The 22,901-nt window shown below is 50.2% G+C and overlaps 8 protein-coding genes across 8 annotated transcripts; 4 read left to right on the top strand and 4 right to left on the bottom strand.

Annotated features, from left to right (window-relative positions):
* Positions 1–954: 954 nt before the first annotated feature.
* BDR25DRAFT_375864 (uncharacterized protein) lies at positions 955–2,221 on the bottom strand. The gene has a single exon (XM_033697413.1). It carries the CDS (start codon positions 2,150–2,152, stop codon positions 1,094–1,096), a length of 1,059 nt encoding a protein of 352 aa, XP_033553592.1. The 5' UTR covers positions 2,153–2,221; the 3' UTR covers positions 955–1,093.
* Positions 2,222–5,145: 2,924 nt separating this feature from the next.
* Positions 5,146–6,968, top strand: BDR25DRAFT_349810 (uncharacterized protein; the record flags this gene model as incomplete). Its single annotated transcript, XM_033694602.1, has 9 exons — positions 5,146–5,307; positions 5,376–5,453; positions 5,516–5,717; positions 5,779–5,810; positions 5,836–6,040; positions 6,096–6,153; positions 6,187–6,252; positions 6,337–6,765; positions 6,815–6,968. 9 exons carry the CDS (start codon positions 5,146–5,148, stop codon positions 6,966–6,968), a joined length of 1,386 nt encoding a protein of 461 aa, XP_033553591.1.
* Positions 6,969–9,094: 2,126 nt separating this feature from the next.
* Positions 9,095–9,979, bottom strand: BDR25DRAFT_322105 (ras-domain-containing protein; the record flags this gene model as incomplete). The annotated part of the gene is made up of 5 exons (XM_033692011.1): positions 9,095–9,445; positions 9,498–9,689; positions 9,740–9,766; positions 9,824–9,843; positions 9,907–9,979. The coding sequence occupies 5 exons, from the start codon at positions 9,977–9,979 to the stop codon at positions 9,095–9,097; spliced, it is 663 nt and encodes a 220-aa protein (XP_033553590.1).
* A 293-nt stretch (positions 9,980–10,272) lies between these two features.
* Positions 10,273–12,848, top strand: BDR25DRAFT_252945 (phosphoinositide phosphatase-like protein). The gene is made up of 3 exons (XM_033686208.1): positions 10,273–10,611; positions 10,687–12,425; positions 12,495–12,848. Exons 1-3 carry the CDS (start codon positions 10,407–10,409, stop codon positions 12,666–12,668), a joined length of 2,118 nt encoding a protein of 705 aa, XP_033553589.1. The 5' UTR covers positions 10,273–10,406; the 3' UTR covers positions 12,669–12,848.
* BDR25DRAFT_68740 (uncharacterized protein) lies at positions 12,835–14,079 on the bottom strand. The gene has a single exon (XM_033698922.1). It carries the CDS (start codon positions 13,888–13,890, stop codon positions 13,201–13,203), a length of 690 nt encoding a protein of 229 aa, XP_033553588.1. The 5' UTR covers positions 13,891–14,079; the 3' UTR covers positions 12,835–13,200.
* Positions 14,080–14,533: 454 nt separating this feature from the next.
* Positions 14,534–16,789, top strand: BDR25DRAFT_300609 (uncharacterized protein; the record flags this gene model as incomplete). The annotated part of the gene is made up of 1 exon (XM_033689411.1): positions 14,534–16,789. A coding segment is annotated over exon 1 (1,975 nt), but the record flags the coding sequence as incomplete, so codon positions are not given.
* Positions 16,790–17,080: 291 nt separating this feature from the next.
* Positions 17,081–18,761, top strand: BDR25DRAFT_339645 (uncharacterized protein; the record flags this gene model as incomplete). The annotated part of the gene is made up of 4 exons (XM_033693418.1): positions 17,081–17,581; positions 17,966–18,408; positions 18,444–18,491; positions 18,614–18,761. The coding sequence occupies exons 1-4, from the start codon at positions 17,135–17,137 to the stop codon at positions 18,759–18,761; spliced, it is 1,086 nt and encodes a 361-aa protein (XP_033553586.1). The 5' UTR covers positions 17,081–17,134.
* A 405-nt stretch (positions 18,762–19,166) lies between these two features.
* Positions 19,167–22,690, bottom strand: BDR25DRAFT_252935 (TPR-like protein). The gene is made up of 2 exons (XM_033686207.1): positions 22,129–22,690; positions 19,167–22,069 (listed from the first exon to the last, which is right to left on the bottom strand). The coding sequence occupies exons 1-2, from the start codon at positions 22,676–22,678 to the stop codon at positions 19,185–19,187; spliced, it is 3,435 nt and encodes a 1,144-aa protein (XP_033553585.1). The 5' UTR covers positions 22,679–22,690; the 3' UTR covers positions 19,167–19,184.
* Positions 22,691–22,901: the final 211 nt, after the last annotated feature.

The raw sequence follows: 22,901 nt of genomic DNA, 5'->3' as shown, positions 1-22,901 counted from the left end.
TTCCTTGAAATTCTCCGTCCACTCAACAGCAATTCAGAAGTGATATGTATTCACGCCAACAACACCCACGATTCCAATAACATCGCCAACCCCAGATCGCAACAAGCGCCTCACACCGATGGCACCACCGACATCCCCGACTCGATTACTGCGGTAAGGCAGCCGTTTACGTTTAGTATTTGTTTAATCTTGCGAACCATGCATCAGTACAGCACATCATCCCCTGGCGTCCGCTGCATGAAAGAACCTCTCGAAACGGCCACTTTTGGCCGTTTCTGTGGGCGAAAGAGCTCTCACAGCTTTTTAGCGTGCGGTTATATCTATTTGTAGCCGCTGGACGAGGGCTGGAAGTTTTTTGTCGTTGGTTAGATGGTGTTTCAGGAGGCTGTTGTGGTGGTGAATGCAGTTTGAAGGGCTCGTTAGCTGGTGCTTCCCTAGGTTTATGGAAGTTAAGCCGAAGATTTAGGAGAATTATGTCAAGAGACGGATGGATGAGAACTTCCCTCAGCCACTCGAGGAAGAAAAAACTCTACCCGGCTCCAACGTTGCCACTTCTGCAAGCAGCTGTCTTTCTTAGATTAGAACTTTATACATTGCAAGACATCGTTGCTGATACGTATCCGTTACACTAACCCTCATACACCTTCGCTGGACAAAAGGATCCCGAGGCTTCAGGGAAGCAGCAGAAAAGAGCTATATGTGCGTCGAATGTCTGGACTAACTCTAGGCTAAGTTTGACCTGTGATCAGCCGGTATTCGCAAGTCGCCTCTTGTACAAAGTTCCGTACCAATAAGATGAGGGCAGAAATCAACGGAAACTGCTATCTTTCGTTCACTCGTATCATACTTTCCAAGCGGCTCCATATCAAGTTCTCCTTGTCATATGTAATCTATTACTATACACCCTGCTTCTAGCAAGACGCTTAATGGATAGACTTTTCCTAGCCTTGTTTCCTGATATGAAATGGCATGCTGTAAATGGGTGAGAATAATTCAACGATGTACACCAGTCCACAAAGTACGACTATAGTCCCAGGGAAACCCTCGAGAAATGCTCCCTCGGTACCCCAGTTTAGAAAAATGATTGGAATCCTCAGTACAAGTCTAATAAAAACATCAGATAAATCATGCATAGAGCCCCCACAGCTGCCGACAAAGCGCCAGCACATAATCTCATTCCCGGAGCGCTTCCTGATTTTCCCCAATCCGAAATTTTAGGACTCATCACGAGTAATGTAGCTATGATCAAAACAACTGATCCGTAACAAGTAGTCGTAACATTCATCGTCTCGATTTGGGATCGTTGGTAACCAGGATTGGGCCTGAGAAACGTTGCATCACCATTTATCGAAACTGAATGCAATGAATAGGGTGCTGATGTTGTCGAGATATTAAACCGTCCTGACAAGGGAGGCGGTGGTTCAGTCACCAATCTGCTGGCGACCCAATTACCTCCGGACCAGTCCGCCCAGGCTTGGTAGTCTGCTACTACCAGGCCGCTAGACACGGCCTCCGGAACGGTGGTGGTTGGAAGGGGCGAAGGAGTAAGGTCCAACATGTGGCTTAGATCGGACAATGATGACGAAGTCAACGACCCTGGAGAGGTAGTGGAAGATTGTTTCGGACGTGCGGTCTGGTTTTTTAGATGTTGTAGAATGGTATCCATTAGGTATAGGCTGTCTGGAATGTGGCAAAGCTCCTGCGCACTAAAATTTGAGTCCTGAGAACAAAATTCCCACGCTTTTAGCTCCCCAACATTCTCTACCATCGCCCTTACACCTGCCATCTCTTCATACAGTCTCGATTGAACTGCATTCATCTTTTGGATCTCATCTAGAAGGGCTCTTGTCATTAGTTCTTGCATCGTGATCGCCTCTAGCAGCTGCCTTTGACTCTCATCATTACTCGTGTTCCATTTGACACTGGTATAGTAGGTGATTGGCGCCCAAATTCCAAATATCACAGCGGAAATTGCACCTAAAGTCTTGAGAATCCAGTCCAGCACGGCGGAAACAAAGAGTCGGCGAGGTTTAGTTACAAGTTGCGCTGCCAGTTCCATTTCTGTATCGGAACGGACAATACACTCCGGCGTTGGCTTTCTATTAGCCTTCATTGTTTTGTTGGAAAAGCGAGGTTGTAGAAACGGTGACATTTCAAGTACTCCGTAGTCAGAACTGGCACATTGGAATGGGAAGTCGTCCTACATAAGTGCTGATTGTTGAGGAAGGAGAAAGGAAGCGCACCCAACGTAGCTGAGCTGCTCAGCCAAGTCGGCGGTTCCTGCGTGGCTGTGCGGTCTGGTGGCACCTCTAATGGTCCAGGTCAAGCGAGATGGCGCTCACCATGGTTGAATGGTGTCAGCCTTTTGAGAACCGAAACAGGGGATGGCATATCCACGTTTCAAGTACACAAAACGCACTGCAATCAAAAATGCTAGACTCAAATCGGAGCGTTTCTAAACTTTCACTAGCCCTTCTCGTAACCCCGCAAATGTATCGCCTGTTAGCATCAACTACAATCAACATGCTTCTTCGATTATGTAGCCTTGCAGTGGGCCTGAGTTTTGAAAGAAGTGATATATTGTGGACTGAGGGTCCAAGGAGCTATGATTGACACAGTTGATGAGGTGCCAAGCTCAAGGCTGATTGGGCAACCCATCGTAGTGTTACAGATCATCCAAACCCACCTCCCTTAAATACCTCCCTACCATATCCCATATTAAGTAAGATGCAACAAACATTGTGCAACGAAATGAGAGCCACTACCCCCACACATTTGGCACCTTCATTGACTTCTTCTCCTTGGGTGCCCAACAGATTGAGGGCCTAGCCTGTTTTAGATACACTGAGCATGTTGCCATTATATCCTAGCAGGTAAACTCACCCCAAACGGAGTTGTGCTTAGATTAGGGTTGGAGAAGATACAAGCCGAACTAGAATTGTTTGAGGGATAAATGCACGATTCATGGGACATGCATAAATATCCTTGAAGCCAATTCACAATATTAAAAGAACTGATAGTTGTCGTGTTCCTATTCTATTAATCTCATCCTCTCTGAGAAGCTACTAGTCGATTCGTTCAAGCAGTTCATGGTTGTGGGTGTATAAAAGAAGAAGAGAACAGCCATGTTCAGCATAAAGACTCTTTAACCTACCATTTCTAGCTCTTCGTGAACAAAACAACTCGCGCCAGGCCGGAGTGTGCGCTATCCAGTTTCACTTGGATTGGACATCCTCCAGGACTTAACTAGATAGTTCAGTTCAATCTGTCATGCTTCTGGGTGCAGATAAATTTCGATTACGGTAGTATTCATGTCGGACATTATTGTTAACAGATCTGCTTGTAATCTACGAAGGATCTGCTCAGTTTCTCTTGGGGCTAGATCATGGCGCGAGAGAATGAATCGGTGAGGTTTATAGATCGTAGGTCGCTCACAGGGGTTGAAGTGATGAGTGCAGCAGAATTGACAAGACGTTAGCGTTTTCTATTGCTTTCTAATGCAGATGTTGCCGAACATAAGTGAGCAATTCCCTAGATTGGCGACCTGAACAGGGATTTCGGAAGGTTTTTTCGCTCGTGCTGTAGAATTACTTGTAGTAGGACTCTCTAGTTCTGGGAGAACTTGGTTTGGGAAGCAAGGACGAAACTGGTTAACAGTAAACTCTGTTTGCGAGAGTAGGTCCTGGCCTCTTTAGCGTAACTCTATTTCCACTCGATTTGCGTAGAAATTACTTATAGGCGTAGAATGAAGCGAAAAGTTTGAACATTTTACCTACAATCGAATCGTGACATCGAATATCGCTGCTTTCTGGGCAATGTGCAAGAACATTAAGAAATGGGGTTTTTATTTCATGTTCGATCTCGAATGTTGCTAGGACTGAGTTAGTGCCGCCAAACAAGGCCATACCTTGCTACTGTTTGTCACCTCTGGAAACAGTGTTCGGAGATCCTAAAATTATTTCTCGCTCTTCCCTTCTACATTTCTTTTTGCGTCCCACCTTTCGCCGAGATCCTATTCTATCTAGTTTATTATTTGCATAGATACCTTGTCTGGAGAAAAAGGGGAAAATCACCTAGACTATATAGTATTTCTTCGAAGTCAATAAGTGGTCGGTGTGAAGATAGTGGGCTTCATTCTCATCCTGTAGGGTACATAACTGGACCTGCATACCCTTAATTGCCGGCGTATCCCATTTTAGCCTAACCTACCGCAGGCTCTCTGCTGTGCCGAAAGTCGTGCACTAGCAGTTGTACGAGAACAGGGAACCAAACCCGCCATACTGTAGAAAACTATGTGAAACTGTGCCTAGGGGAGTTGTATCTGGTTAAGGTGTTAGTAGGAATCTGCGCAAAGAAGAAGACGAATCGCTACCATTAGCAGGGAGGATGGCCTTGCCGCTCTGGCCACACCCTTTTAGAGTTCTGTAGCTGTTTCAGAGATTTGAGTTGGTTGACTAGAGGCATGGTAAGTTAGATCGAAAGGCTCGGCTTACCAAGGCCCCTCACAGTCGCAGGCTTGACAGACTACAGGCTAGATTTGCATAAAGCAAGTGAATTACACAGTAAATATTATGTAGAATGTGTGGGGTTATTTTACATCTGCTAGGATCCGTAGCTGCCTTAACAAGAGGTACTAATCTGCACAGCAACTCCAGCACGAATTTGCACGCTGTGGCAGTCACAAGGTCAATAATATATTTCTAGCCTTATAGCAACTGAGGCTTGAAAGCTTAGATCAGATCTTTCTCTTAGTATTAAAAATTATTAGAGCTTAATAGTAGTGCTGTAGTAAAGAAATTACGTTACGCTTAAAAGGGGCACTATGCAATTCTTTCTCAAGGGCGACAACGCAAATGTAATTTTCTAGGTAAGAGAGACTTCAAATGTTTAGAAGTGGCAATAGCACACAATCCATACAGAGTTTAAGTTGCCTAAAGCTAGAGTACCTATTATTTTTTTCAGCACGACGGGTGTCTTGCAGCCGAGGAAGGGGCATTTTATATTTAGGTAGGTTGAAAGCCGTTAGATTGTGTTTGCAGTTACAAAGCTCTCCAAGCTCTAGTCACCTGATACTACTTTCACCTGCTGCTGCCTAACCTAGTGGCACCCTTAGTTACCCTCCTCTAGCAATCAATCCATCTCCTCATGCCTCTGGTGCCAAAAGTTTCACAGATTGTAACGCAGAGAAGAGGTACCATCAGGAAGCAACGCGATGACGACCCAATTTTGCACATGCTGGAGGTGGCCTCTGACATGGAAGATTCCTGCTGCATGAAATGTGAACCTCATGCTCGATTGCCGCAATCAGTGTGAATAAATTCAAAGAATCTAATAATCGTCAATTGCCGCAAATTAACTGGCGTGGTTCCCGGAAGCTTCCCGAGTGTTTAAGTATTTTGGAGCTAAGAGGCAGCGGTTATGGGCAACCCGATGAACTCGATAGAATACATCAAGTGGATCAAAGGTAGCTGATGGAGAGGCGCTAGGAGTAATCGAACGTTTGATCGAACCGAAGGCTCAGATGATAATTGATACAAAGTGGTTGATTAGCAGATCGAATGCAACATCGAACTCTGAGCTTGATGTCATGCTCCAGGCGATAGACGGCAGCGTACAAGGTGCGATCGGAGGCGGTGAACAAGCTGGTGGAGCAACCGTGAAACAAGAGTACAAAAACTTATTGACCTCGATATCCGAGGATCTTAACATCATCGATGGTAAGTCGTTGAAGTACAAATAGAGTACAAGACGTGAAAGGGAAGGCTGATGGACTCAAAGCAGTTGCATGGTACCCAGGACCCATTGTCAAGGTCAGAGAAGACTGATTTGGCCTAGTGCAGTCTGCCCATTCCTCCAGCCTCACCTTCCCATGTCCCTCAACAACTCTTTCTCCACACCAAAGCATGCTCAACGACAGCTGAGCACGAGGATAGTCACACTATACCTGGCCTTCTCTCAAGTCTTTCACTATCACCCGAATGGTACGGCCCATCTTGCCGACGATGGAACTGTGCCTTGCCGCCAGTGATCGACACGAAATGTTGCACTTGGGACCGGGATTCTACATATGCCATCTTGGCATTGCCGTGTTCAAGTATCCAAGAGATCCTTGAATACTCTGTTCGAACTCATTCATTTGCTCATTGGCATTGGGTCAACTACACCACGACGGATGTGAACCACCAGCAATAATGGCAGCCCGAACAATTGTTCAAACCTAATGCTACAATGCAAGAGCGGATACACTAGAATGTGCACTATGCCCTTTCTCACACTACTGTAGTATCTATATAAGTATTAAGAGAAGTCTTTCGTCCTTCTCGATTCTGTACCAAGCCACCTTTGCTCGTATACGTGGATACATCCTCCGTATCCCACTCCACTCACCAAGATGCGATTTGTCTCTATTCTCTTCCTACCCCTTCTTCCCTCCCTTGCATCCACCTTTCCAAACCCAGTTATCCAGCCTCGCGGTTACACCACCACAACTGCTTCATTACCCGAGATTCCCACACTACATGTAACTGACTTCGGCGCGTTCATCAGTTCAAGCTCAAACATTCCAAGCTATGTCTCGTTCCACGTCCAAGACCCACGGCCGCAATATCACGCTGAAGTGGACTGCATCTTCGTTACCGACACTGCTTATCCATCCATATACCTCGAAGGGTACTGGCCCTGCGAAGGCGGTGATGGAATCGCATTCTGGCTGGATGAAGACTTTATGAAGATCCGGAGGCCTTTTTTGCAGGACCCAAATGATCCGTAGGTGCAATTCCCGATAACTCTGATGTGATGTTAACTTTTTGGATAGTAAGTCGTATGCAGTGGGACTCACCAAACAAGATACATATTGGGCCGAATCTACCTTGATCGGATCATGCGCGAATGTGACCACAAGCCGTGTTGGCAAGTTCTACGCGCGATCCAGGAATTGGGATTTTCCTATCAACCAGATCATCGCGTAGACCATGGCAATCAGAGCAGAGTTAATGGTTGTCTTACCTCTTTACTTCTTTCGTTCACCGCCCGCGGCAGCCTGAAATATTAATAGCGTCCTGGTACCCGTACCCGTTCATAGCTAAACAATTGATTCTGCAACACAACTTGACGTGGCACCACCACACCACATGACATTCGTGCACCTCTCCTAGTATCGTAACACGTCCATCTCGCCCGAGCACTTGTTCGTGCTTATTGTTTTCCCCTGCTGCGCCGCCAACCCCGTAGATCAAACTGCCTGATCTAGGGCGTTTAGCGCCGATGCAGCTAGCGATCATGGAATGACATCTATCCTGAAGGCTTTGGATACATGCATATAAAGAGGGGGTTTGTTTGTTCGTTTGCGCTGGTTATGGCATAATTCTTCGAGGAGTCTGTCTTCATCCATTAATACTTACCACGAGCGACTTCTGAAAAGCTGTCGTTTGCCAACCTCTTGCTCTTCGCATCAGAGGTCTTCCCATCGCGACTTCCAACACGACGAGCTCTCCTTCCAACTACGCCTCTTCCACTTTACGAAAATAACATCTGTAACCGCCGCCTTAGGCTGTAGGCTACTCATCCTACGATTCATTTTCAAACACCAACGCCTAGGACTGCCTTCACTGCCTTCTTTCGACTTATTTACGCCCTAGGATTCGGGTGTGCCGCTGAGGCATTGCAAAGACAGGAGGGCCAGGGCAGGGCAAGGCAGACATTGGAAAGATTGTGTGGGTTGTGGGAGACTTTTTCATAACTCCCAGCCTCTTGCATTGTTTGCGGAGACGCATAAGACAAGCTTCGGATCACGGCTCTTTTAAGTTACAGAGGATAGAATTGGCGACGACTTGGATTGCGAATGATTTCGATCGATCTGGACTACTTCCGACAAACTCCACGAAACTACCATATATCTCCCCGTTTCGCCACGCACAAAGTCATTCATCGTCTCCGATTATCCATCGTAGCACACCAGCAAATCAACCGAAACAAAACGCCCACTATCTCTTCCCATTATGTTCTCCCTCCTGCTCCCCATCCTCCTATCTGCCCTTCCCCTCTCCCTCGCAGCCCCAGCTCCAACCACCGTCACCCTCACCGTCTCCAACTTCCGCGCAGTCGAAGGCGCCCAATCCAGTGTCTCCTTCCACCTCGTCGATCCCCGACCCGCCTATGCTCTCTCTATTGACTGCAAAATCCCTTCGTCAGCCAATTCAATCTACAATGTAGACACGCCCTGCCAACCCAGAAATTTCAGCTCTCATTTCACACTGACGCGCAACGAGCTGAAAATTACGCGAGGGTGGAGGATAGATGCGTAAGTTTTACCCTCAGATCTAGATTTTCAACCCAGGCCATATTGACTGCGATGTGTAGACAAAATTATTTCATCGGGTACGCGACACAAGGGACGTATTGGAAAGAAGGTGAGGGAGGAAATGTGACGACGACGGCGGAGGGCAAAGTGTTTTCGAGGACCGAGGATTGGATTTTTACAGTTGATTCCGGGAGCGGTTGAGCGATGATGGCGGTGCGGGGGCAAATGGGAGCAATCATTCCGCGTTTTGGCATCTAAGGGTCGGATCGGATCGAATGGAGTACTACCACAGGCGAAGAAATCGACGCAAAATAATCAACTAGAAAAACAGACGTTGTAATCCGTACATACTTCTTCCAACGTCAGGAACTTACGCCATCCAAGCAAAGGAAGGGAATTCTACGGATATCATTTCATCTCCTTGTAGAAATGGAATGACCTTACAGACTGATAAGTAGACACGCTCTAGTGACATGAAACCCTCGCTACGGTTGGTGTATACATGAGAAAAAAAAAAGAACAATAGAGAAAGGAATCCGGCAAGGAATCATTAAAATTTAATGGCTCGAGTAGCCTGGAATTCTCAGCTCTTCAGATAAGATAGCAACAGAGAAGACAAACCCATACTCCAAAGGCCCGTAATATGCCCTACGGGAAAAAGGGTTGATAGCGAGAAAAAGATACTGGCCGGCCCCCAAACATCATTCGCCACGCCCTCCCAGCGAGAGCCCGTTAAGATATACCTTCTACCCACCCCAAGCACGCAGTACTGAAATATGCAAATGGCCAAATCGTCTAGCAATTGCAGCCGCCCGGTCCCTGTGTTTCTCTTGCCTCTGGCCTCAAATTGACGCCCTGTCGCTGTTGGCCTGGCCTCAAGTTTCGAGGACCGGCTTGGTCGAGGGGGAGCTTCTTCGCGATTGCAGTGAATAGGTCTCGTACATTCTCGCTGGTTTTTGCAGACGTCTCGAAGAACAGCAATCCAGCCTCCTTTGCGTATTGTTCGGCATCGGCCGTTGTGATGGCGCGCTTATCAGGAGATTCGGTGACGAGATCGAGCTTGTTACCGGCGAGGGCGATAATGATGTTCTCATTGGCCTGGCGCTGGAGTTCCTTTACCCAGGCTTTTGCCTTGTCTAGAGACGACTGTTGGCTATATTAGCAACCATGCTAGCGCAAAACGGACAGGGAACCTCACAGCTTGGGTGATGTCGTAGACGACAACGGCACAGTTGGCATTCCTGTAGTACATGGGCGCGAGCGACTTGTACCGTTCCTGGCCTGCAGTATCCCAAATCTCAAATTTGACCGTGGTGGATTCGTCGAGGGCGATGGTCTGGGTGAGGAAGGCGGCGCCAATGGTGGACTCCCGATAGTCGTCGAATTGGTCCTAGCGGTGACTTAGCCCTGATTTCGGCGGATGCCATACCCCCAACTCACTTTGACAAAGCGCAGTACTAGCGACGACTGCGAGAGACGTTAGCTTTGCAATCATGGCAGCCTTGATAGGTGGGATCGGCGGACCTTTCCTACGGCAGATTCACCTGCAGGACATGTTAGAAAATCCAAGGCAGCATAGCTAGAGAATTGGGGGAAGGAGAACACACCGAGCAGCACCAGCTTGAACTGAGCGAACCGAGTGCCTCCAGGCCGGCCGCCCTGCTGCATTCTTGCCGACATGTTTGAGCCTGGAAATAGGTGACGCGGCGGCTATCGAAAAGCCAAGTTGGGGGAAGGGGGGAGGGGAGGCGACTCGGGGAGGTGGTAGTTAGATGTGAGTGGCAGGGCTGGACGCAGATAGCAAGGCGTTGTGGACGGGGGAGCGCGGGGAGTACTTGGAAGAGGCGGATGGGGGGTGGAGTGGTGGATTGAATGAAAGGTCGAGCGTGACGGCCTGGCCGCTAGCTTGGCGCCGCGACGGGCCCTCGTCTCGCCGCAGCCTTTCGTCATCCCTTCCGTTTGTGAGGAAACACCTTGCAACATTGCAACAACACCCATATTTCAACTCCCCTCGTCGCCGCAATCGCCTGCGCAGCGCCACGATTCTGGTTGGTACGCGTACGGCACGCCATCGAGCTCACTTTTCTCTCCACAGAATCTGCCCACAATGGCTACCATCTTGCCCTACCGCGACATCAACGTGCATTCCTCTCCCTCGCACTACGCCTTCTCGTCGCCCTCGTCGCCTTCTGCACCCACGCTCGTGGTGGATCGTCCGTCAGGTGACCTACGCCTTCACGACGGAAAACTGCTTGGGTCCAAGAGAGTTTCCAGCATCGCCGGCATTCTCGGGGTCATCAAGCTCCGTTTGGGTAGCTCCTTCCCCTGTCGTCCAGCTCCTCCCCCCCCCCTCCCCCCCATTTGCCAAGACTTACCCCAGCTCCCAGATAAATATGTCGTTGTAATCACAAAAGCCCAGCCGATGGGCAGAATAAAAGGCCATATGATCTACAGGGTCGTTTCGACTGAGTTCCTGCCTCTTCGCGACCGTCCCCTCCACGATCCCGACGAGGACACCTACCTCACCCTCCTGAAGGGCTTCCTCAAGACATCCCCGCTGTACTTTTCCTACTCGTTCGACATCACCAGCAGCTTCCAGCGCCAGGCACACGCCGACCCCGCTACGCCACTATGGAAGAGGGCCGATGATCGCTTCTTCTGGAACCGGTTCATCCAGACAGATTTGATCGACTTTCGCGGTGGGCTCAGCAGCGGATATGGTCACAGGCACTCTATCGGACAGCAGCCGGATGTGGACCCGTACATCTTGCCTGTCATGTTTGGAATGATGGAGATCAAAAACACTTCCGTCAAGGGGAACCCGCTCACCTTCATCCTCATTTCGAGGAGGTCGAGGCTGAGGGCTGGCACGAGATACTTTTCGCGCGGCATGGACGAGAACGGCAATGTGTCGAATTTCAACGAGACTGAGCAGGCCATCGTCCTCAATGACAACGCATCTGGCGGCTCGGGAGGCTTTGTCGGCCTGCAACAGAACGGCTCGGCCAAGGTGCAAGCGGGCAAGGAGACCCAGGTGCTCGCATATCTGCAGACCCGAGGGAGCGTCCCTGTCTACTGGGCCGAAGTCAATACCCTAAAGTACATCCCGAAGCTCGAGATTCGAGGTGTGGAGAGCGCCGTGGGTGCCGCAAAGAAGCACTTCGCCGAGCAAATCCGAATATACGGCGACAATTGGCTGATCAACCTCGTCAACCAAAAGGGTCGCGAACAGAGGGTCAAGGAAGCATACGAGCAAATGGTCAGCCTACTAGCCTCCTCGCCCACGGAAAAGGTTGAACGGAATACAGTGACAGACGAGAAATTCCACGTCATTGAATCAAGTCAGGCACAAACATCTTTTGATCGACTCCACTACATCTACTTTGACTTCCACAATGAAACCAAGGGCCTCCGTTGGGATCGCGCCCAGCTCCTCATGGACCAGCTTGAACAACCAGTCCTCAAGCACGGCTACTTCCGCGGCGTCGACATGCCGGGCGACATGGGTCGCGTAGAGGTCAGGAGACACCAGACAGCTGTCGTCCGCACAAACTGCATGGACTGCCTAGACCGCACAAACGTCGTCCAGAGCATGTTGGGCCGCTACATCCTATCCCGCATGCTCATCGACGTCGGCCTAATTCGTGAAGGCGAATCCGCGCAAGACGACGCAGCCTTCGAATCCCTGTTCCGCAACGTCTGGGCCGACAACGCCGACGTGGTCTCAAAATCCTATTCCGGCACCGGCGCATTGAAAACAGACTTCACTCGCACGGGAACCCGGACTAAAGCCGGCGCGCTACAGGACTTCAACAACGGCGCCACGAGGTACTTCCTCAATAACTTCCGCGACGGCCCCAGACAGGATGCATTTGATCTATTCTTGGGCACGTATCTGCCATCGGACCCGGGCATGGGTGGTCAACTGCTTTTCGCGGACCGGAGGCCCTTGCTCATTCAGTCGATACCGTATATCCTAGCCGCCAGCATCTTCTTTCTCTTTGTGGGAAGCTTTACGAGGAGAGCGCCAGATGCAACGGTTTGGCCGCTCCGGTTGCTGATGTTTCTGTGTTTGGGGATTGCGGCGGCGTGCTTTAATTTTATTTGGGTCAATGGAACGCTTTATGTAAGCCCCCCCCCCTCTCTAACTTCCCCTCCTTTCTGTATGGTGATGAGTCTAACGTTGGCTCTACAGGTCAATTGGCCCAAACTCAACAAGCTCCCTTGGGCGGTGGAAAGTGTGCAGGATGCCTTGTTGGCAGTGCAGAATAACCCGGTTGTGGGACCGTTGGTAGGCACGAGACATGAGCGAGGAAAGAGCGATGCCAGGTTGGGGTATTTGGAAGAGGGGAAGAAGAGGATCGAATAGAGTGTTTGATGTATTCATTTGCAAGCTTGTTGTGGGAGCTGCAATGGTTGTGGGAGTTCGGGGGTTTGTATGAGTATATGAGCATTGAGAGAGAGCCCTAGAGAGTTGGGGATTTGGTACATTCTTAGAGACAGCATGGTTTGATTGATCGAGAATTGGTGTTTTAATCAACGAATATTCTTGGATTGGCATGCTTTATTAAGGGTACCGAATTTGTGAGGTGTATGGTTGCATATGGGTGCGAGTTCGTAGGTACATGACGTGGTGTTACATTTCCTCGGGGTATCATTCATTGGTAGAAAGTAGGAGAGCCGTGACAGAAAAATATGGGAGGGTAAAGGTAAGCGACAGAGGTGAGAGCCTACGACGTAAGGCTCGTTCGAGGAGATGGGAGAGGGGTAGATGAAGTAACGGCGAAGGGTTTTGAAAACGAGAGAATGGCCATGACATCCTTACCCTAGCCAGGGCAGGGCCGTTACAGTCCATATTAAACAAACCAAACCGAAAACAAAACAGGGCATGAAAGAAAACATCAAACCCCCTCCTCAACCCCCAAAACAACAACATCAAACTCCTCGTCCACACTCTCCTCACTCCCACTCCCACTCCCACTATCCTCATCTCGAAACTCGTAAACATTCCCATCCTCGCCATACTTCCCACCTACAAAATCCCACCCATCGCCCTCGAGTCTCCGTCGCAGCCTCTCGCGATTCGAATTCACGGCGCGGGATACGAGCGGCGCCCATTCGCCTCCGTCGCGAGCGTGCAGGGAGTAGTGCATGGATGAGGTGTCATCTAGTTCCCACTCGTCGAAGTCGGGCAGGATCCAGAGATCCGAGTCAGTAGCAGAGGGGTTGTTGAGATTAGGATTGACGGTAGAATTGAGGTTTAGACACGTGCTTTGATGCAGTTCAATACGCGCATCTTGTTTTGTTTGCAAACGGCCACGTTTGCTGCTTTTGGTCGACGGCCAGTACTGGTTTCCTTCGAGCCCACCCCGGGGGAGGAAGATACTTGGTTCATGAGACTCTGTGGCATTTTTACGCTTTGCAGACGCGGACGATTTTGCTTCGTGGAAGCGTTTCGAGGGGATTGATGGAGCGCGAATATCTGCGTTGGAGGGGTCCAAGGCGGAAGAAGGCAGCATCCCATAGTAGGTTTCTGCGAGGTGGCGGTCGTGGCAGTCACGCGGGACGCCGGTGCCGGGGTAGGTTGTCATAGCTTGATAAAGACAGATATGCTACTCCTGATCTCCTGTCCTTCAAGAAAGCTGTGGATAGATGGGGATGGATGGAAAGGGACAGATAGAAATGGAAGCACGGGTATGCACGAGGTGCAGATGTGAAATGCAAGTGATAAAACGCAGATTTCCGAAAGAACTACTCATCCGAGATCTCGGAGGGCTCAAAGAAGTGTTGAAATGGCTGCCTGGTCGTAGATAAGAGTCACAGCTCTCACAAAGTACGATGACGCAGGGCTTGAAGAGACGCGTGTGGCTGTGCTTCAAACGATCCTCAGCTCGGTTTCAGTGCGGGTATCAGATGCGAGAGAAGACTGTGAAAGGACGATAAGAAGAACAAGATTGCGAGAATAGACCTAGCTGGATGTCTGGAAGATGTGTGTTACAGCATGTGGGAAGCCGACCCGGTGGGCATGTGATGTCCGAGACATGGCATCAACGCGGTGCTTTGTGGGCGTCGGCTCTCGGGGCTTTGGGGGGGCGTTTGGGGCTGTAGTCAAGTGCGAGAGAGCAGACACGTGTTCTTGTGAGAGTGTGCGATAGACAAGGCAAACATTTTTTGGGTATCCGAGGACATTCACTTGCAGGCTTCGGTATAGTACAGCTCAAGTAGTGATGTGGTTCTGGTGTTGAGCGATTTGCGACTGGAGCCGTCCAGCCGATCTGGCCCGAGCGCCTGACGTGCCGGGCCAGGAGCTCTCGAGACCATCTGTGAGCTGGCCACCCACGACAACATTCATCGCGACCTCCCCCACCTCTCCCCTCTACCCCTCCGAGGCAGCTCACCATGCTGCGCGCCTCTCTTTTAAGAGCCCGCCCAGCTCTGAGGTCAATTGGGCCCGTCGCTCGCCCGCAATGGCGCGTCGCCCAGCGCTTCTTTGCCGACGAGAAAAAACTGGGCGAGTCCGCCATCCCTAATCCCGCTCCGTCGGCCACGCCCTCCAATCCGTCCCCTACAACTCCTCCCTCCGATGTCCCTAAGCAGCCTCCCCCCGCAGAGACAGGACGCTCTGCCCCAGTTGTCCAGCCCGCAACCACACCCCCGACGGGCACGGGATCCGCCAGCGTAGCACCTGACCCGAAGCCTCCTAAACCAAAGAAGCGGCGATTTCGCCGGTTTCTGATACAGTTGTTTCTCCTCTCAGCTCTAGGATATGCGGGCGGGGTGTACTACTCGCTCGTCTCTGACACCTTCCACGACTTGTTCACAGAGTATATTCCCTTTGGCGAGGATGCAGTAGGCTACTTCGAAGAGCGTGAGTTCCGGAAACGGTTCCCCGGTCGGGCAGGCCAGTCGCGGCTGCATCCACAGGTTAGGGGAGAAAACAAGGTCACCATTCCAGGCAAGCATGGGCTTACGTCGAGGGTTTCCGAGGAGGAAGGCGCAACTGATTTGGCGGCAAGAGGACCCCATATTAGCGCGCTAGCGGACAACAAACCGAGGGCTACTCCAGAAGGAAAGGGCGACCCAAAGGTTGCTACTAATGCCCCGTCAAAGGGTGCACAGGAGAAGAGGCAGGAGGATATACAAAAGGAGAAGCCCACCGAGTCTGTGTCTCACGATTTGCTCCCCAAGGCGGCCGCTAAGAGTGAACCGAAGAAGGAGGCTCCCGCTCCCGCTCCCGCTACTTCACCTACCCCCATTGCCCCGCTTGACCACCTTGCGGTTCCAGCCGTCGGTGAGCCGGTTGTACAGGATGTTATCAGGATTGTCAACGACATCATCACCGCCATCAATGCCGACTCCTCGCACGGCGGCAAGTACAGCTCTGCTCTGGACAAGGCTAAATCGGAACTCGGAAAGGTCGTCTCGGATATCAACATGCTGAAGGATAACCTACAAAAGTCGGCCGAGGAAAAGATTAGAACCGCCCACTCCGAATTCGACAGTGCGGCAAAGGAGCTTATTCGTCGTCTGGAGCACCAGATGCAGGATCAAGAGACGCATTGGAAAGAAGAGTATGAGAATGAGCGCGAACGACTTTCCGAATCATACAGGGAGAAGCTCCAATCCGAGCTTGATAGTGCCAAGAAGGTCTACGAACAACGCCTGAAGAATGAACTCCTAGAGCAAAGCATCACGCTCCAACGATCATTCGCCTCCTCTGTCCGTGACCGCGTCGAAGCCGAACGCGATGGCCGTCTCGGGAAGCTCAACGAGCTGTCGTCTTCAGTCCACGAGCTTGAGAAGCTAACCGCCGAATGGAACTCCGTGGTCGATGCAAACTTGCAAACCCAGCATCTTGTCGTAGCCGTAGAAGCCGTTAAGTCCACCCTCGAAAACCAGGTCACCCCAAAACCCTTCATCACCGAGCTCGCCGCACTAAAGGAGATTGCCGCGGATGATCCCGTCATCAGTGCTGCAATCGCTAGCATCAGCCCAGCCGCCTACCAACGTGGTATCCCCAACGCTGCACAGCTTATCGACCGTTTCCGACGTGTGGCTCAAGAAGTCAGGAAGGCTTCTCTCCTGCCTGAAGACGCCGGCGTTGCATCCCATATCGCCTCCCTCGCCATGTCAAAAGTGCTCTTCAAGAAATCTGGACTGGCTGTCGGCCAAGACGTCGAGGCCGTTCTTGCACGAACCGAAGTCCTTCTCGAAGAAGGCGATCTCGACGGTGCTGCACGAGAGATGAATGGACTTCAAGGGTGGGCAAAGGTGCTCAGCAAAGATTGGTTGAGCGAATGTAGGAGGGTGTTGGAGGTTAGGCAGGCGCTGGATGTTATTGCTACGGAAGCACGACTGCAGAGCCTGCTTGTAGACTAGACAGGAAGAATGGCGACTTCCTGACAATTGCTCTTTTTCTTTCTTTTGTGTATGTATGTAGCTGTATCACTGTTGTAGCTTATAGAAACACAAGTTTTGTTTTCTGGTCAAGTAGGTCTTGGATGCATCTTTTTGTCGCATAAAGTTATCATTCAAGGTAGCCCTAGAGGATTCAGTTCACCAGTTTCTCCAAACAGAAATCCTGTCATCTGAGGCTGTGCTCGGGTCCCCCCATTTGTTTTTTTCCGATCTTCTCTGCATGACAATGGCGTCGAGCTGGGTGGTGGGGGCCCAAACTGCCTGCAGGTGCAAGTTGCTCAGCCACGCAGACATATCTGCAACAAGCAGCCTCGTATTCCAGGCATTTACATATCCCGCTTTCCCCCCACTCCAGACTCCCCCCGCCTCAATCAATTACTTCCAAAATCCTGGTACAGCAAGAATTGAGTATTTGGTATGTCTCGCAGATCTTCCGAATTACCGACTTTTAAGAGCCTGGGTGAGGAGGGAAGGAGTGAGGATGAGAAAGCCTTCCGCTTCCGCACGGATTCGAGTACCACTCTGGCAGTCTCCGACGACGGATTTACTATTACGCCCTCAATACCAGCGCCGCACATATCTCGCACCTTCTCCTCCTGCCAGACTAGACCCATCACGTCGACGGAGCATTTCATTGACTGGGCTATCAAAGTCGTAGGAGTCGCAGCAGCCGTCTTATTTGGCATCTGGGCGCCAGTGAGCTATCGGGCGCAGATGAGTGGTAATGCATCGAATGATGATGCGCAGGAGAGGTTGGTGGATCAGATGGAGAAGCTAGCGGGGGAGGTGGAGAGGTTGGGGAGAAAGATGGAGGAAGTGGCGGCGTTGAGGGGGTGGGAGTTTTGTGAAGCCAAGGGGAGGGGGGTGAGTTTGAATGATTTCGTTATTCATTGTCCGGTATCTGTCTTACGTTGTTTGCTCTCTGTTAAATCATGTGATGTGATATCATTTCCTGCTCCAGGGTTGTCTTGTCCCGGAGTTCGTATACGGTGATTTGTCTCCTTCTGCGTACACCGACTCTAATGCATTCAACTAACTAGTGTGGAACATGACTCTGTTGAATTAAGGGCTATTTGCATTGTATTGGTAGTCTTCTTGATTCCGGCAAGAGTCTTAACAGATTTACTCTGTCCTATATGTTCCATGTTCGATGATAGCATGCTGTATTACATTGTTTTTAAGAAGGGGGGTGTAGAACGGCCGTAAATTCCTCTATTCGCGTGATTAATTGCTAATATCAAGATACAGTCACTATCAGCATGTCAATCCCTGACCTCAACCCTCAAACTCGAATCTATAATCTCAGACCTCGCATCCGTCCGCCGAAAACACAAGCCTTCATCCCGTCGAACACCAACAAATCCACCCTCAATCTCATTACCTACAACCGAAAGCATCTCCACTCCTACGGGTTCCACCGACGCTTCGTCACTGGCATCCAGGGGTCAAAATTCCAACCAGCATACCAGCACTTTCCCGTATTCACAGGCTCCGTCAATTTCCACGGGCCTAGCGGTTCCGAGACCGGGACTGGGTTTGGAGAAGGGGAATCCGTATCAGATGGCCATGTTTTTGGGTTTTTTCTTTGGAGCTATAGTTGTACTTGGGGTCATAGGAGGATATAAAGTTGTCAAGAGGAGGGTGAAGGGTAACTCCCAATATCAAGTTTTGGAGGGGAAGATGAGGGTGAGGTAATAAACAAAAGAGCTTCTAATATTTGAATTAGAGATAACACTATGTATGGTTCTTATATTATAAAGCCATTCATACCAAGGTAAGTGAAATGGAAGGACTAGTTGGTTCGTTTTCTATTCGAGCAATACGGATCAAGAGACGGAAAAGAATCCCATTTCTTCAACTATGGTGGAGGATTTAAGCACGCTATTACCTATACAGTGAGCCACAGTATTGGGCAATAGCGGTGCCTTACATGGTTCGTTGGGTCACCAACCATATGGTAGTCCACGCTACTCTTGAGCAGGCTATAAAGAAGCCGCAAATTCAGACAATACTAGAAAGGCTAGCGGAACTAGCATCCCCTTAAATGCGGCCTGCTCGTGAATAAAAGTCTTGGCACCCTACTTTACATATTAACTAAAGCGCCACTGCTTTAGGCACGTGATTTACCACGGTATAAGACGGTACTTCTCTATCACAGTTTGAGCTCACAAGGGTGTAGCAAGAGCGGCTTGGTCACCCTCCTCGCTAGGGTGCCACTCGAACATCTGAAGGGCTGACTGGCCTGCTAATATTATTACAGGGGTACCTCAAGTGAAATCCCGCTTCAACGCCCGTATTGCTCCTAATACGTCTTATAGTTTAAGCACCTACTGAGAACATTGCCTAACAAGTTCACGAAGCTAGCGCTGTCCCACTCATGTCTCCGCTATTCTGGACCCTTCTAATAGACCCTTCGTGGAGTTCTTTTTGACACTTAAAGGATTTAAGCGTGCTACCAAGGATGGCCTTACTGGCCCTTCCAGCCAAATTTCCTTATTAGTCTGTGTCGTTTGGAAGCTGATGTGTTCTGCCGTGCCATATGGTCGACAGCAGTTGGCACGGGAACATGCTCCTGCACCGGCACTCTGCTACTCGAAGCGCCAGTCATGTCTTTTTCCTTGTCTAAAGCTACAAGGTGTTGACGCAAAGCCTGACACTTGGAGTGATTACTCCCAAATACCTTTTGGTAGCCTGAGAGAGCTTCTGAGTACAGACTTCTAGCTTCCTCTACTTGATTTTGGCGGCTACGGAGAGAAGCCAGATCCGACATAGTATTTAGTGCTGGGATGAAAGTGGCGATATTTTCGGGGCTAATTGCCTTCTTGTATCCTCGCAGCGCCCGGTTATACATCGCCTCCGCCTCATCTAGCCGTCCCTGGTCTGCGTAGAGAATGCCTAAGTTGTTGACCGTCCGGAGCGTTGATGTATGCTCTGCTCCTAGCGCCTTCTCATTTCCTTGCAGTGCCCGGTTATACATTGCTTCCGCCTCATCTAGCCGTCCCTGGTCTGCGTATAGAAGGCCTAAGTTGTTGACCGTGTCAAGTGTTGATGTATGCTCTGCTCCTAGTACCTTCTCACATCCTCGTAGTGCCCGGTCATACATCGCCTCCGCCTCATCTAACCGTCTTTGGTTTCTGTAGAGAATACCTAAGTTGTGGACGGTGTTAAGTGTTGATATATGCTCTGCTCCGAGTGCTTTCTCTTTTCCTCGCAGCGCCCGGTCATACATTACTTCCGCCTCATCTAGCCGTCCCTGGCCTGCGTAGAGAATACCTAAGTTGTTGACTGTCTGGAGTGTTGATGTATGCTCTGCTCCTAGTGTCTTCTCTTTCCCTCGCAGCGCCCAGTCATACATCGCCTCCGCCTCATCTAGCCGTCCCTGGTCTGCGTAGAGAAGGCCCAAGTTGTAGACTGTGTCAAGTGTTGATGTATGCTCTGCTCCTAGTGCTTTCTTGTATCCTCGCAGCGCCCGGTTATACATCGCCTCCGCCTCATCTAGCCGTCCCTGGCCTGCGTAGAGAGTACCTAAGTTATTGACCGTCTGGAGTGTTGATGTATTCTCTGCTCCTAGTGCCTTCTCTTTTCCTCGCAGTGCTCGGCCATATATCGCCTCAGCCTCATCTAGCCGTCTTTGGTTTTTGTAGAGAATGCCTAAGTTGTGGACCGTGTCAAGTGTTGATGTATGCTCTGCTCCTAGTGCCTTCTCGTTTCCTCGCAGCGCCCGGTTATACATCGCCTCCGCCTCATCTAGCCGTCCCTGGTCTGCGTAGAGAGTGCCTAAGTTGTTGACCGTTTGGAGTGTTGATGTATGCTCTGCTCCTAGTGCTGTCTCTTTTCCTCGCAGCGCCCGGTCATACATCGCCTCCGCCTCATCTAGCCGTCTTTGATTTTTGTAGAGAGTGCCCAAGTTGTGAACTATGTCCAGCGTTGATGTATGCTCTGCTCCTAGTACCTTCTCGTTTCCTCGCAGCGCCCGGTCATACATCGCCTCCGCCTCACCTAGCCTTCCTTGGTCTGCGTAGAGAAGGCCTAAGTTGTTGACCGTGTTAAGTGTTGATGTATGCTCTGCTCCTAGTGCCTTCTCACATCCTCGTAGCGCCCGGTCATACATCGCCTCCGCCTTATCTAGCCGTGTTTGGTTTTTGTAGAGAATGCCTAAGTTGTGGACCGTGTCAAGTGTTGATGTATGCTCCGCTCCTAGTGCTTTCTCTTTTCCTCGCAGCGCCCGGTCATACATCACCTCCGCCTCATCTAGCCGTCCCTGGTCTACGTAGAGAATCCCTAGGCTGTTGACTGTCTGGAGTGTTGATGTATGCTCTGCTCCTAGTGCCTTCTCTTTTCCTCGCAGCGCCCGGTCATACATTGCCTCCGCTTCATCTAGCCGTCTTTGGTTTTTGTAGAGAATACCTAAGTTGTGGACTGTGTTAAGTGTTGATGTATGGTCTGCTCCTAGTGCTTTCTCTTTTCCTCGCAGCGCCCGGTCATACATCGCTTCTGCCTCATCTAGCCGTCCCTGGTCTGCGTAGAGAATGCCTAAGTTGTTAACTGTGTCAAGTGTTGATGTATGCTCTGCTCCTAGTGCCTTCTCTTTTCCTCGCAGGGCCCGGTCATACATCGCCTCCGCTTCGTCCAGCCTGTCTTCCTCTGAAAGTAAATCTCCCAGGCTGTGAAACATCCACGGCTGTACTAATGCTTCCAAAACTTCCCCCTTATCACAGAGGGGTTCTTTTAGTATCCATCCACTAACTCTTGTAGCATGGGCTAGTACTCTCTTTCGCTTCCTCCAGAACTCTGCCTCTAGTTGCGAGGGTACATTTAATGCCACTAGCCCTGCTGCTATACAGCAAAGACTGCGCTGGTCCTCGCCTTCCGTTAGCTGGGCGCACCATTTATGCAGTACTGAATGCATCGAGTGGCTGTTGGTTCCTTCCTTTGCATCAACAAGGGAGTAGCGCGATAGAAGGCCTACTGCTTCAGCATACTCCAGGTCATCACCCGCAATTTTCAGTAGCCACGTTGGAATAGCCATATCTTTTAACAAATGCACGCCGGCCGCGGCTAGCTCATACCAGAACTCTCCGCAGTCTAGAACGCCCCAAAGCTTAAGCAGCCCTGTGGCCTCCTCGCTCTGCTTCCAGACCTGCTCGTACGACATAGTCCATGTTGTTAACAAATTTCGGTTGCCATATTCCTCTAGTGGAGACTGTCCCTGCTTATTCATTAAGCGTTCCCAGGTTCTATCGTAGTGCTTTGCGTAGGTTAATGCAGACATATTTGTTTCTCGTACATACGACCCAGCTTGTGTAAGCGCCAGTGGAAGTCCATGAAGACGCTCAAGAATAATTTTAGCGTCTGTTCAGCACATGTTAGCGCTTATCATCTTATCTTTTTGAATAGAATCATCCACTCACCGATGACCGCTTTTCCAGCATTGTTCTCTAGAATAGCTTTTGCTTGCTCTGCCGTGACCGTCCCTACTTTAAGTCCTGATCCATGCTTCTGTAGACTTGCTAGCCGACTCGTGATAAGAATCGACCCACGATCTGCAGAGGGGAAATAGCTCTTCACATCGTACGCTTGCGAATCGTCTTTGTCGTGGTAGTCGCGGTCAACGTTATCGAAAATCATGAGCCACTGATGATTTGATGGAAGGGACAACCACCGTAGACACTCATGCACCGCCACATCGACATCGACAGTAGTCTGTTTGAGCATCTCTACACCATCTGCTGTGAGGTCGCATTGCGGCAGCCTTTGCACCATACCCCCGAACGATTGCTTTAGACTAGCCTCCGAGGATCCGTCCAGCCAAAATATACTGCTAAACCTGCTTTGATGTTCGCGCGCGAACTCAATTGCCAACTGTGTCTTACCTACACCACCAAGGCCATGGAGAACGACGACCTTTCGCCGACTCGCTGCGGACGATATGTTGAGAAGGGGCCGTTCAAGCTCTTGCATCTCCGCATCACGTTGGACAAACTGATTTACTACTGGCACGCCTTGAAGGCTGAAGTCGATCTTGTGCTTGCCGTTGTCTGTAGCCACTGTCAGCCTCCTTCATATACTAGTGACTATTGTGAAGCATAATTACATTGAGATCGAGCTAGTACAAGCTCATGAGATGTCCTGATAATCTCCTTAATCACGTCCCTCACTGTCTCAAAGTCTTCTTCTGTACACT

This window comes from Lindgomyces ingoldianus (assembly GCF_010093535.1).
Source record: "Lindgomyces ingoldianus strain ATCC 200398 unplaced genomic scaffold BDR25scaffold_3, whole genome shotgun sequence".
Lineage (NCBI taxonomy): Eukaryota > Fungi > Ascomycota > Dothideomycetes > Pleosporales > Lindgomycetaceae > Lindgomyces > Lindgomyces ingoldianus.
Note: the sequence above shows the minus strand (reverse complement) of the source record. Positions and strands in the feature narration are given on the sequence as shown.